This window comes from Saccopteryx leptura, chromosome 1 (assembly GCF_036850995.1).
Source record: "Saccopteryx leptura isolate mSacLep1 chromosome 1, mSacLep1_pri_phased_curated, whole genome shotgun sequence".
NCBI lineage: Eukaryota > Metazoa > Chordata > Mammalia > Chiroptera > Emballonuridae > Saccopteryx > Saccopteryx leptura.
In genome coordinates, this window is record NC_089503.1 from 366,742,780 (window position 1) to 366,755,809 (window position 13,030).

Below are 13,030 nucleotides of genomic sequence, written 5' to 3' on the forward strand. Positions count from 1 at the left end.
TACTTATATATGTTATATACATACAGGGGGTCCTCGGGTTACAAGAGTCTCAACATATGATGCTTCGAGTTTACGATGCTCACTCCCATAAAAACAAAAAAAATTGAGACGTGAGTATTTCATCTTATGCAATTAGCATCATACTTACAGACTACGTGGGCAAACTATAATAGTTTGGTTGCACGCAGTGGAAGAATACGTGGGAACGCGGCACATGAGTGAGGGAGTTGGCGTCTCCCAACTACGCCACTTGGACTGCTAAAAGCCCATGTGTTCCATTTGTGTTAGGCTAGGGTATATTTCAATTTACACCAAAATTCGGGTTACATCACTGTTATAGGAATAGAACTGTGTCATAGTCCGAGGACCCCCTATATTAGATTTCTCACCTGAGAGTCAAGAAAGTAGTTAAGGCTCCATGGCAATGTATTAGAGGTGCCTAGGAACAGTAATCATTCTAAATACACCAAGTTCTCAGAAACAGGCTGGACTCCACGAGGCTATAACCCAGACACAGGTTTTGTGCGTGGTACTTTATGAGTTTTGATATTAAAATTTTTTAAATGTATTACAAAATGGAGGGGAAACTGGCAAAATAACTATGGATGAGACACAACGTTCAGATAGTAACCTCACCCTGACATGTTTCTTTTGTACTCTTTATGTTTCAGTAGTTACACACAGCCCAATGCATAGCATATCAAAACTACCGAAAATTCTCTTGTTTTGATAGCCAAAGTTTTGATGTGCGAGGTCCTTGACTTCAAATTTAGATCATGAATGTAATATTTGTTAATATATATGTCACTACCTGCCTTGATATTGAGATCAGACCTTAAAATTTTAGTACCAAGTTTAGCTTCTAAATTTAAAATTACTTGTCCCTGCTTCTCTTTGCCTGAGAGTTTTTTCTAGGGATGACTGGCAGGATTCCCCTCCTCCCTCCCAGATCATGCTCTACATTGTCTCCCAGAATGCCCCTGTAAACTCAAGTTTGGATTACCCAGAGTAGTCCTTGCCTGATGACACAGCCTTTATCAGGTGTCTTCTACTCAGTTTCCCACTCCCCTAACTGGTATTTCCTGAAATCATCTCCCAAATTAATTACTGCTATAGAATCCTCTTCTCAAGAAACGCAAACAATGATACAATAGATTCTCATTACCTTCAGTAATTATGTTCTATAAAGTCACTGCAAACAGGAAATAAGAAAATAGTGAACCATTGCTCCGAGGGGAAATACAGGATTCTGTTTCTACACATCTGATCACATTTTTATCAATAAATCAAATATAACTTTGTTTTATGTGTGTTCCTTTTTAAAGACACCTTATTTAACATATATTACTGATTTTGATTAACACTGAACTCACAGCCAACAGCACTCTAACTCATGCCTAAAGGAAGCTTACTGCAGATGCGTATTTTCTCTGTAAGTTACATCAGAGCCTTCTTGAACTTAGAAAATACTAGACTGTACTTTAGCACTGTTCTTCACATGTCTACAAATGACCATAAAAGTGTAGTGAGTATTGAACTGGTGAGTCACAAACAAATTTTAGCAAGTAGGCAAATTCACACATGAGTTTGCCATGGGAATAGGAAGAGAAGGGTAGAGAAGACTATGTAGGTATCCAAGCTGATGGTTCTGAGATACCCTCACCAAGAGTTCCTGCTCCCAGTATGCAGGCAACAGTACTTTTCCATGCATGCTTTGGGGCTCAGAAGTAGCTCACCTGGAGTCAACAAAGGCATGCTGTGTAGGTGAAGAAAGAAGAATACAGCAATGCATTATATGGTTAATGGTCATACTCCAGACTGGACTGAGGACACCCCAGTGGGTACCAGAGTCCACAAACAGCAGGAAAAGATCAGAAACTCCTGCCTTCACATTCTCTCCCCACCTATGCTCCTATGCCAAGGCACTCTATAAGCTTATTGGAAATGGGATGCAGCCCTGAAAAGAGGGAATCTCAACTGACTGAAATTGCACTGGACGTGATGCACTGAGAAACCCAGACAGAAATGGACTCAGATTTAGTTTCTACTTAAAATAGAAATAACCCTAAATATACAAGCATTTTGTGTTCTTATTAAAGAAGTTGGGTCATTTTAGGATTTAACACACATTTATTGCTATACCTATAATGTGCAAAAACACCATATTAGTATGTCACATCCTTGACTAAGCCAATCACAATAGATAAGTATAAGATAATCTATAATATGCATGAGATACCTTGGTACAGACAAGGATCAGAGAAACTGAAAAGAGAAAAATACCACTTTGAATGTTGATATATGGGGAAAACACAGGGGAGGAAGGATGATCTGACTAGGTCATAAAGTATGAGAATGAATGGTTTGCATAAGTAAGGAGAAAAAGCAGGAAGGTATTTTATCTGGTAAGAATGCATAAGAAGGATGCACAGTAAGAAATCCCCAAGCCATGCCTGGAGGGAAATAAGTAGATTGGTTTATGTAAAATAGAATGAAAAAGAATAGTAAGAGAATCCAACATGACAGATTTAACAAAAACAAAAACAAAAAAAGAATACATTGAACTTGATGAATGACTAGCTATGAGGGAAAAGCATACGGATGAATCAAGTTTTGAGGTTGGGGACTGAGAATTCTGGTACCAATGACAAAGGTAGAGAAATCAGAGCAGAACTAGTTGGAGGCGAAATAAATGATGAGTTTGAAGTGACAACATGACATCTCAAGGGCACTGACAAGCAAGCAACTGAAGTTATAAAACTGGATCTCAGAGGAGAAGCAGAATTAGAAATGGGTACTTGAAAAGGATCAGTACTAAGATTAATCAGGGCAGCCTGTGACTGGATGACTCTCTAAAGTGAGGCAGTTAGAGAGAAGAGAGAAGAGAGAAGAAAAAGAGGAGAAAAAGTGTTCACAAAGAAAACAAAGAAGGAGCAGTCAGGGCATGGGAACATATATATTATCCCAAGAGCAGAGCAAGGAGAACGATTCAAGAGCTTATGATCAACTGTGTCAATGGCTCCACAGCATAAAAGTTAGACAGAAGCCTGAGGAAATTCTGTTGAGTTTGCTGCCAAGCAGCATATGCTTGAGAGAGCAATTTTAGTAGAGTGGTTGAGGTGAAAGAAAAAATGCATTTGTTGTTGTTGTTCTAATTTATTATGCATTTATTGGTTAATTCTTGTTTGATCCCTGACCGGGGATCAAACCTGCAAACTTGGTGCATCGGAACAACACTCCAACCAACTGAGCTATCCGGCTAGGGTTGGCCCCCTTCTCTCTTTTTCTTTTTTAAATTAATTACTTTATTTATTTATTTTCATTCCAATTAGTAAACTTTTTTATTTTTTTTTTTTTTATTTTTTTTTTTACAGAGACAGAGAGAGAGAGTCAGAAGGAAGGATAGATAGGGACAGATAGATAGGAATAGAGAGAGATGAGAAGCATCAATCATTAGTTTTTTGTTGCAACACCTTAGTTATTCATTGATTGATTTCTCATATGTGTCTTGACCACGGGCCTTCAGCAGACTGAATAACCCCTTGTTCGAGCCAGAGACCTTGGGTCCAAGCTGGTGAGCTTTGCTCAAACCAGATGAGCCCGCGCTCAAGCTGGTGACCTCGAGGTCTCAAACCTGGGTCCTCCATATCCCAGTCCAACGCTCCATCCATTGCGCCACTGCCTGGTCAGGCAGCTCCCTTCTCTTGATGGTACTTATATTTTGGTCCAGCCATATTCATTTAATTTTATTTTCTATTTTGTTCTTGCTGCTCCACAGTAACCATTTAATTTTTATATTGAAATTAATTTACTAATTGTAATTGTTTTGGATTACCACGGATTGTCCATGTATGTGGAAGTGTCATCCACATATAATAATGAGGTTATTGTTTCTCTTACTTTTAATTTTTCTTATTTTTTTTATTTTTCAAATTTTATTTAGATAATTACACTTAAAAAATGGGTTGAAGAGTATATAGAAGGGGAATGTAGATAATAAACAACTATAGATCACTTTGAAAGAAAGCAAGTCTTGAAGTTACTAGGATTATAGCATCATCAAGGAAAAGGCTGGGAAAGTTTTTATGTTTTGTTTTGTTTTGTTTTGTTTTTTGAGAATTCTGCACACAAAGAAGAGAGATCCAACAGAAAAAGACCAGATGAATATTCAAGAGATGATGGGAACCACACTGGAATGCTTACTAGCAATAAGACCTAACCCTTATATGGTTCTTGCTCTGTCCCGGGTGCTGTTCAAAGTGATTTGCACATATTAGTATACTTTAATCTCCTAATAGTCCAGTAAGGTAGATATTATTAATATCCTCACTTCATAGGTCAATAAATGGAGGCATATAGAGACTAAATGATTTACCTAATATCACCATCTGGAAGAAGTGGGGTCAACAAATGAATGCAGGCATAGAGACACCATGCTCTTCTCCACTGGGCTATGTTACTTTTAAAGATTAAAGAGTAATGACTGCCTTTATGAGACTTGGGGAAAGAGAGGTTATACTGGCTTACCCTAAGATAAAAAGGAAAGTACCTGAGCATCATCATATATGAAATGACATCATATAATAGAGCTCTATCCAGTGGTGGGAATCAAATAATTTAACAACTGGTTCTCTGCCCTAATGACCGTTTTAAGTATAAAAATATATATATATACCAAAAGGTAATTTATTATTTCATGCATTTAATACTTAAGTAAGAACAATCAAAGAGGTACACAAAACTAGATTATGTTATAAAAGTTTTAAAATATTAATGAGAAATAATAAATAATACTTGACAAAAAACAACAAAACTGTTAAGATATTTCCGTATTGTGTAACACAAAGCCGAAACAAATGACAGCTTATCACTCCCTGGTTGTTTGGCACTTTTCCCTTTACATTATATGTTTGTTTACTGAAGTAACAAATGTGAGGGAATTAAAATGTAGTATTTCATCACAGGTATAATGAGTTTTATGAAATGAAGAGATAAATATTACAAGCACAGTTCCATCAAATTTTTTTCACCTATGGGCAGAATGAACATGACTACGGGAGCTCAGAATATGCTATTAAGCAGAAGAACTTTAAAAAAGACTAAGAAATGTAAATTTGTGATTTCCACATTGGGCAGCTGCCCAGGCACCCACCTTAGGGAGAACCCTGATTACAAGTGCCATTTTAACAGCTGGTTTGCCGAACCCAACAAAAAGTTAGGTATCGGTTCTGCTGAACCAGTGTGAACTGAATAAATCCCACCACTGGCTCTATCTTGAAACTAAGAGAAGAGGGTAGGGATTAGGGTAAAGATTTAGGACATGCTAAGACTGATGAAGGTTTAAAAGAGAGAAGCACACACTAATATTTCAATAGGAGAATAAAACCTGTTAAACAACTTCTGTAGGCCCATCTTCTGCAGGTGCCATCAAACATAGTTAAGTCAGGTTTAGTGTGGCTTTCCTGGGGGAATGGTGGGAAAATCAAGATTTGGAGATGAGCCTAGCTGGTAAAGCTATCAATCAGGGCTGGGCATGACATTACACTATTGCATAGAAGTTAATTTAGATTGCCAATTGTGTCTTATAATAGCTGAGAAAGCTATTTCAAGTAAAAAAGTCAAGTCTTGATAACTTAGTGTACTCCTGGCCCAGTATTTATAACACAAGGTTGGTAAACATAGATATCAACTTAGGTCATCTACATATTTTAGGAAGAACAATTAAAGTATGAGACTAAGCAGTTGAATCTTCCATCAAGAAATAACTTACTACAGTATTATTATTTTAGATATAAAAGTTTCCTTATTCAATATCAATAAGTCTTAGACTCTGGCCTGCCCAGGCGATGGTGCTGTGGATAGAGCTTCGGACTGGGATGTGGAGAACCCAGGTTCGAGACCCCAAGGTTGCCAGCTTGAGCGCAGGCTCTTCTGTTTTGAGCAAGGCTCACCAGCTTGAGCCCAACGTTGCTGGCTTGAGCAAGGGGTCACTCGGTCTACTGTAACCCCCTGGTCAAGACACATATGAGAAATCAATCAATGAACAACTAAGGAGCCGCAATGAAGAAGATGTTTCTCATCTCTCTCCTTTCCTGTCTGTCTGTCCCTCTCTCTGACTCTCTCTGTCTCTTCAAAAAAAAAAATCTTAGACTCTGAAAAACAAAACTTATGAAGATTATATGGACAGAAAATAGTTATGCAACCTCAAAGGGTTTTTACATCTTGTTTTTCACAGTCTGACCAAGTGTAGGCTAAAATACCAATGACACACAGAGTCTATTCTTGATGAATGGCTCCAGGAGCACCACCAAAATATCAGAAAATGAGCTATTTAATACAATGCCTATAAAATACAATTATAACCCAATCATAGATGGCAATTTATAAGAAAATGGTATATTATCAGCAAATTATTAACTATATTTAATAGCTAAATGCATTTAATAGATGTTGGCAAGTATTAAATCAGCAAGAATTTCAAATAATATAAAATTATTAAAAACTTACAAAAAATTATTAAAAATAATATACCTCCTCTGAAATACTTATTTTTCCTAGACTACAAGTAGGAAACAAAGGTCCTAAAAATGTCATCCTGAACTTTGCCCCAAAATATTTTTTTGCAGTAAATGGATATTTGAAAGTTTAATTCAGGACCCATCATTTAGTTGGAATAGATGGCATTAAATATAAACAACAAATCACTTCTCATATAATTGTGTTCACTTTTTAGATAATTGGGTTTAGAGTGAGTTTATGAACATTTAAAAAAATGATTCAGGGTTCAAGTAATATAGTTCTACTTTCTAGAATATGTGGCCTTGACTTATTTTTAAGTATATAGTTATATTTCATAAGATAGAAAGAATTTACAAAATAAATGCTTTTAAACAAGGTTTTGAATTTTTAAAAAAGACTTAATTGCAGGTTGATTTTGACAATTCAATTTTTTCAGGAAGTTTTCAGGGGCTGAGAGTCTACAATAGCTCAGATGTCCTAGTAATGCTCATAAGAGCAAAAGGCAGTTATATGTAAGCTTTGTGAAGTATTGGCTACTTGCTACTAAGGGAACCATTATGATTGTGTTACAAAGCCAACTATAAATATTTTTTGCATGTTTTTAATATATATGCATATTTTTGATACTGTGCACCTCATTATTACATATATATCATCATGATAAATTATGAGGCAGATAGATGCATTTTACAAACAACTGCTAAAATTCTAAGTATTTTTTTGCCCATTGACTACAATTATAAGTGCTTCCTCCACAAGGCATTATAATTTAAAAAAAGCTTTTAAGAACATTGAACTGAGACTAGAAGATAATTAACAACAATGGCATCTTGTAAGATTTTGGAAAATTTCTTGGAATTTCTACCCTAAGCTAGAACATTATACAATAAGAAATGCACATCAGGAAAAAAAAAACTTTGAAAGGAAAAATAAATATTTAATAATTTCTCAAGGTGAATTATTATCTTTTTGTAAGTTCATGTGCCTTAATACAAATATTTACTACTAATATACTTAAATATTCTTAATATATGTTTCTCCCACAGTTAAGTTTTAAAAGTTAAGCATAAAGAAGGTTCACAGCACAGAAAACTTGCCATTTCAGCAGGGAATCCTCACCTTGTTATACGCGTTGTGACTAAACAGGGTGTGAGAATGTTCCCGTTCATCAGTCAGTGAGAAGGAGGACAAGTGACTGAAGGGTCCTGGGCTCAGACAGTCAGCATGTGAGAGGGCCTGTGGGTGCAGCAGGGACTTAGCAGGAGGAGAGAGTCTAGTCTTATATAAGGGATGGAGAGAAACAGGCTTGTGAGGGATTGTCACATCCTGGGAAGAAGAAATGCATAAAGAGTATGTTAGTGAACAAAAGTCAAACTCACTTGGAATTAAATCTAAATATTATAGATGTCATGTCAGAATTTCTTACTAGTAAGAAGAAAACCTCTTCTCATATATAGGTTCCTCACAAGAAACTAGCTTTCATAGTGTATTCTTTTGTCTTTTCCAACAATTCCTGTCAGCCTCCTATCTCTAGCCTCTCTATACAACTAAACAAATGCCTGCAATGTCTCCTAAAGGGTGCCAAGTTTGTTATTTTTGAAAGTATTGAGGCCCTGGCCAGTTGGCTAAGGGGTAGAGTGCTGGCCCAGCATGTGAAAGTCCCAGGTTCAATTCCTGGTTAGGACATACAGGAGAAACGATCATCTGTTTCTCCACTCCTCCCCCCTTCCCCACCAGTAGCCATGGCTTAAATGAGCAAATTGACACCAGGCACTAAAGATGACTCCATGGCTTTGCCTCAAGCACTGAAATAGCTCGGTTGCTGAGCAATGGAGCAACAGCCTCAGACAAACAGAACATCAGACCCAGATGGGGGTTTCCCAGTGGATCTCAGTCAGGGTACATGCAGGAGTCTATCTCGCCACTGCCCTGCCTCTTACTTAATAAAAGAAAATAAAATACTGATAGGAGAAATTTTTATTTTATTTTATTTTATTCAGGTGAGAGGAGGAAAGATAGTGAGGCAGACTGCTGCATGTTGCCCTGACTGGGCTCCACCTGACAACCTCATCTTGGCCCAATGCTCTAGTACCAAGCTATTTTTAGTACCTGATGTTGATGTGCTTGGAACAACTGAGCTATCCTCAATGACTCAGGTCAACACTTGAACCAGTCGAGCCACTGACTGTGAGAGGAGAAGAGAGAGAGGAGGGGGAGATGGAGGGGGAGAGAAATAGATGGTCACTTCTCTTGTGTGCCCTGATCAGGAATCAAACCCAGGATGTCCATACACCAGGCTGACATGCTATCCACTGAGAGAGGAGAAATGTTTAAGGAAGAAGACAGCTCATCCCAAAAGGGGTAGATGGGATTAGAAACTCTTCATTGAAGAAGTAGGTACCAGTGGAAATTAACTGAAGGGAGCTTGAGATAGGTCTGGGAGAAATAGAGATAGAGCAAACAAATGAGTTCAACTGTAGGGAGGAGAGGTAATGAGGTCTTAACTTGAGTGCGCCATTAACCTAGAAAGGGGGTTAGTGCCAATGACTTTGAGCAAGGAAACCACAAGAATGGGAAGTCTTGTGCCTATAAAATAAAGTTGCAAAAAGAGTCTGTCTACATAAATACCCATGAAAGAGAAGGGCTACTTTTCTTGTAGATATATAAGTACCTTTTATACTGCAAGCTGAATTCATTCTTCCAAAGCAATGTATTTTTAAGCCATTGACTGGTTTTCTAAAATTTATGTTGAATATGTTTACTATATCAGTATATGTTGCCCTCCCTTTTTAAAGTAGTAGATTCAAAACTTAATTTGCAAATTTTCTTCAGAACACTTTCAGAAAATTTAAACAGGTTAGAAAATTAAAACTCTAATGTATTTAAGTTTGTAGAATTGAGTGATTTATACCTTCTGTGCTTTGAAACGGTAACTAAATGTGTTTTCTTTTTATTAGTTTTATATTTGTGCTTAAACTCTTTATTTTCTATATCAAGCAAATACAAATAATCTCAAACATACACATGAGAAACATACACAATTATAAAAAAGATAATACTGTATACAATATTCTGCATTTTATTTGTTTGTATTTTTTCCCCTCAATAAACAGCTCTTAAAAATGTCTATGTCAGAACAAGAACGCTTTGGATTTCCGACCAAGACACATTATTGAGTTACTGCATTGATTCTAATTGTCAGTTGATTCTCTTGGAAGCTCTGGGTATATCACCAAAAATCACCTAACACAGTGATAAATTTACTTTCTCTTTGCCAGTCTGTACATGTTTTATTCCTTCCTATTATCTAATTCCATTGATTAATACTTCTAACATTATTAAATAATAGTCATGTTAGTGTGTAACATTAATGGAATGGAATACTGTAGTTTTTTTGCCCATTAAAGATGACTTGTAGAATGAAATATGTTCTAATTTTGTTTTGCTTCTCAATCAACTATTTCATTATTTTATCAAAGCTAATTACATTTCATAATCAGGGGTAAAAGTGGTTAATATGAAAACTGTGTAAGAAAGAGGCGGCATTATTAAGAGTTGAAGGTGCCTAAAAAAAAAAAAAAGATGAGCTGAACAGTCTCTGGTTTATATTCTGGCTTCAACTTTTCTTGGAGGGGTTAAGAACCTAGCATGTAAGCCTGTAGTGATCCATGGGAAGCAGAGAGTTTCCTATATGGGGGAATCAGACAGGGTCAAGGCTGAACCAATTAGGAGAAAAATGTGTGGTGAGTTGTTCTGTCATTTTATGTTTCTAGACTTGCTGTGGCCAACCTCCATCTCTCAGAAGTCAGTCAAACCTGAACATGTCTGTAGGTAAGGTCAGATGGTGTCTCCAAGAATATGGGTGGGGAGGACAGCGTAACTTTATTTGCACTTGGAAAAAGCCAAAGAGAGCTATGAACCTTAGACAGGCTCACTACAGGACAAAGGTGAAAGAATTCTCAGTAGTGACATTGTCAACATAGATATCACGAAAGGTGCCTGTTCCAGTCTGTGCTGGTTGTCTTCAATGCTTTGTATAAAAGTTGCTGTCCCATGACTGTCTTTACCAACCTCCTAGAAATTGTCTTTGCCTACTCCTATGTTCGGTCTTCACTTTCCAGTGCCCCATATCTTTCTTTTTTTTTTTTTTTTTTTTTTTCTTCTATATACACTGCATCCTAAAGGTAATATATACATATTGTGTTTCCCCATATATAAGATACACCTTTTTCTGAAAAAAATTGGGATCTAAAAACTGGGTGTCTTATACAGTAGTTGTATAAGTGTTTTTTACTTGGATTTCCCACTTTTTCACGCAGATGAGGAGTTGTCTGAATTTTATGATGAATAAAACGAGTTCAATAACTTTATGTAATACATTTTTTTCAAAATTTTGGGCCCCAAAATTAAGGTGCTTCTTATACATAGGAATGTCCTATATATGGGGAAATATGGTATATTCTATTGTTGATGATAACTTCACAATTTTCCCAAAGAACAGTAATTTACTTAAAGAAGTTATTTACTTTAGAGAATAAATTTTTTTCTGACTTATTTTTCCTTTAAGCCCCCAAAATGTCACATTTTATATATTTCGAATTTAAAACAGACACTATAAACTGAAGACTCTATGTATATTTTTAAAGATTTTATTTACTGATTTTACAGAAAGATGGGGTCACGGAGCAAGAAGTGGCATCTCAGCTGCCTCATACACGTTGCATGCTTGTCCTATGTGCCCCACCCACGCAAGGCCAGGGCCTCCAAACGCGCCCTCAGCGTTGGAGCTCAACACTGTCTCCACTGCGCCACCACAGGTCAGGCTGCTAAACTGAGAATGTTTTTAAATCTATATTTTGTTCTAACTGTATAATAAAACTCCAATGTATTGTAATTTTCTCATTAATTACTGTTTTAAATATTTGGAGGTATTGTCTATGTATTTTCTAATAGTATTTGATACAAAGAAATGAATTTCAGTTCATCATTCTATTGTTTTCTTATGTATTATTTTACAATGTTTATTGAAGCATGAATATATATCTCCCCAATTAAGCTGGGTTTTTACTTTTTTCTTTATAATTTTTTTTCCAAAAAAGTCTTTCATTATTTACTTCAGTAAAATTTCAAATACTTTAGCATTGAGTAGCCATGTCTTTAAACATTACTAAAAATGCTACCATGTCTTTGTGCCCTAAATACCTACTTTAGACATGTCATACAAATTATGATGCTGTTATATAAATATTAGTTAAAACTCAAGGCAAAAATATAAACCTAGGGCTAGGTGTATTAAGAATGAAAGTAGATATGAAATCTTATTACAAAAAATTTTAATAATTTCAAAATATCTGCCTACTGCACAAATTCAATACATTATCAGTGGTTATAATTTATATGTATGGCTGCTAAGAAGCTTATGTATACCAGACCCAAGTATTATTATGTCACCTCTGGCATTTCTTGTTATGTATGCCTGTATCAGTAGTGATACATTCAATCTAGGTTATTTTGCAGGAGATATTTTTTAAAAATCAAGTCGTTCTATGAAATTTTAGTTAAAAAATAGTTAAAATGATAAATTATATGTCCAGTTGGCATATAAACTGCAATAAGTTGCAACAGGCTTAAGAATGCGACAACTGAGGGTTCCGTTCCCTGCACCAAATCTGAGATCCCTGACACTTTCCCAGACACTCGCACTCAGAATACACACAAGTTGTGGCTATCTAGCATGCAGATCTAGAGAGGAGACCAATGGAAACCCATATAATACAGCAAAACTTAAAATCTCTCTTATGATTTTAGGTCAGGAGTTGGCAAACATTTTCCGTAAAGATCCAGTTAGTATATAGTGTAGGCCTTGCAATGATAAATTCTGTCACAATTATTTCTGTTACAGTTAGTGTGAGAGCAACCTTAGAGAATATGTAAATGAATGGGGTTGGCTGGGTGCCAATAAAGTATATTTATAAAAACAGATGGTATATCAGGCCATAGTTTGGGACCCCTGTTTTAGGTATAAAAATAAAACACTAACAAAATCAGTATCAGGCCTGACCTGCATCCTACCTCAACCCCTATGAATTATCCTGAGGTTGGTTCATATTGCTTTGGAGATCACTATTCTAAATGAGTCCTCAACAATGAACAACAGCCTACATTGCTTTGGCATTCAGTAGATGGATCTTTTAATGTTCTGGTTTCTGAGGAAAAAACAGGGATCATAATATTGTTTTATACATGCTCTGCCAGTGAGATATATCATAGTTATTTCTAACCAAAAGCTTTCAATTGCTTCTCACTTACTTAAGAATTATCTTCTTCAATGTAAAAATATGCAGAAAACAAATTTCTCAAAATAAAATTAGCTTTACTTAGAAGCTTAATTTTTTATTTACAGTATCATATCCTACAAAATTTCAAGAACACAAGAACTTATGAAGCAAAGAATATCTTTGTTTATTAGAAAAAAAATAGCAGGCAAATATGCAGTAGATAAATTAACATA

At 36.0% G+C, this 13,030-nt stretch overlaps 1 protein-coding gene across 12 annotated transcripts in view; it reads right to left on the reverse strand.

Moving 5' to 3' along the window:
- The window catches only part of MLIP (muscular LMNA interacting protein), a 270,123-nt gene that overhangs the window by 30,503 nt on the left and 226,590 nt on the right, over positions 1 to 13,030 (reverse strand). For 10 of the 12 annotated variants that reach the window (XM_066359158.1, XM_066359156.1, XM_066359166.1 and 7 more), the window contains one exon: positions 7,639 to 7,845. The exons of the other annotated variants lie outside the window; for them this stretch is intronic. In XM_066359158.1, coding sequence (XP_066215255.1) covers positions 7,639 to 7,845 — 207 coding nt within the window. The remainder of the gene's footprint in view (positions 1 to 7,638; positions 7,846 to 13,030) is intronic. 12 annotated transcript variants of the gene reach the window in all.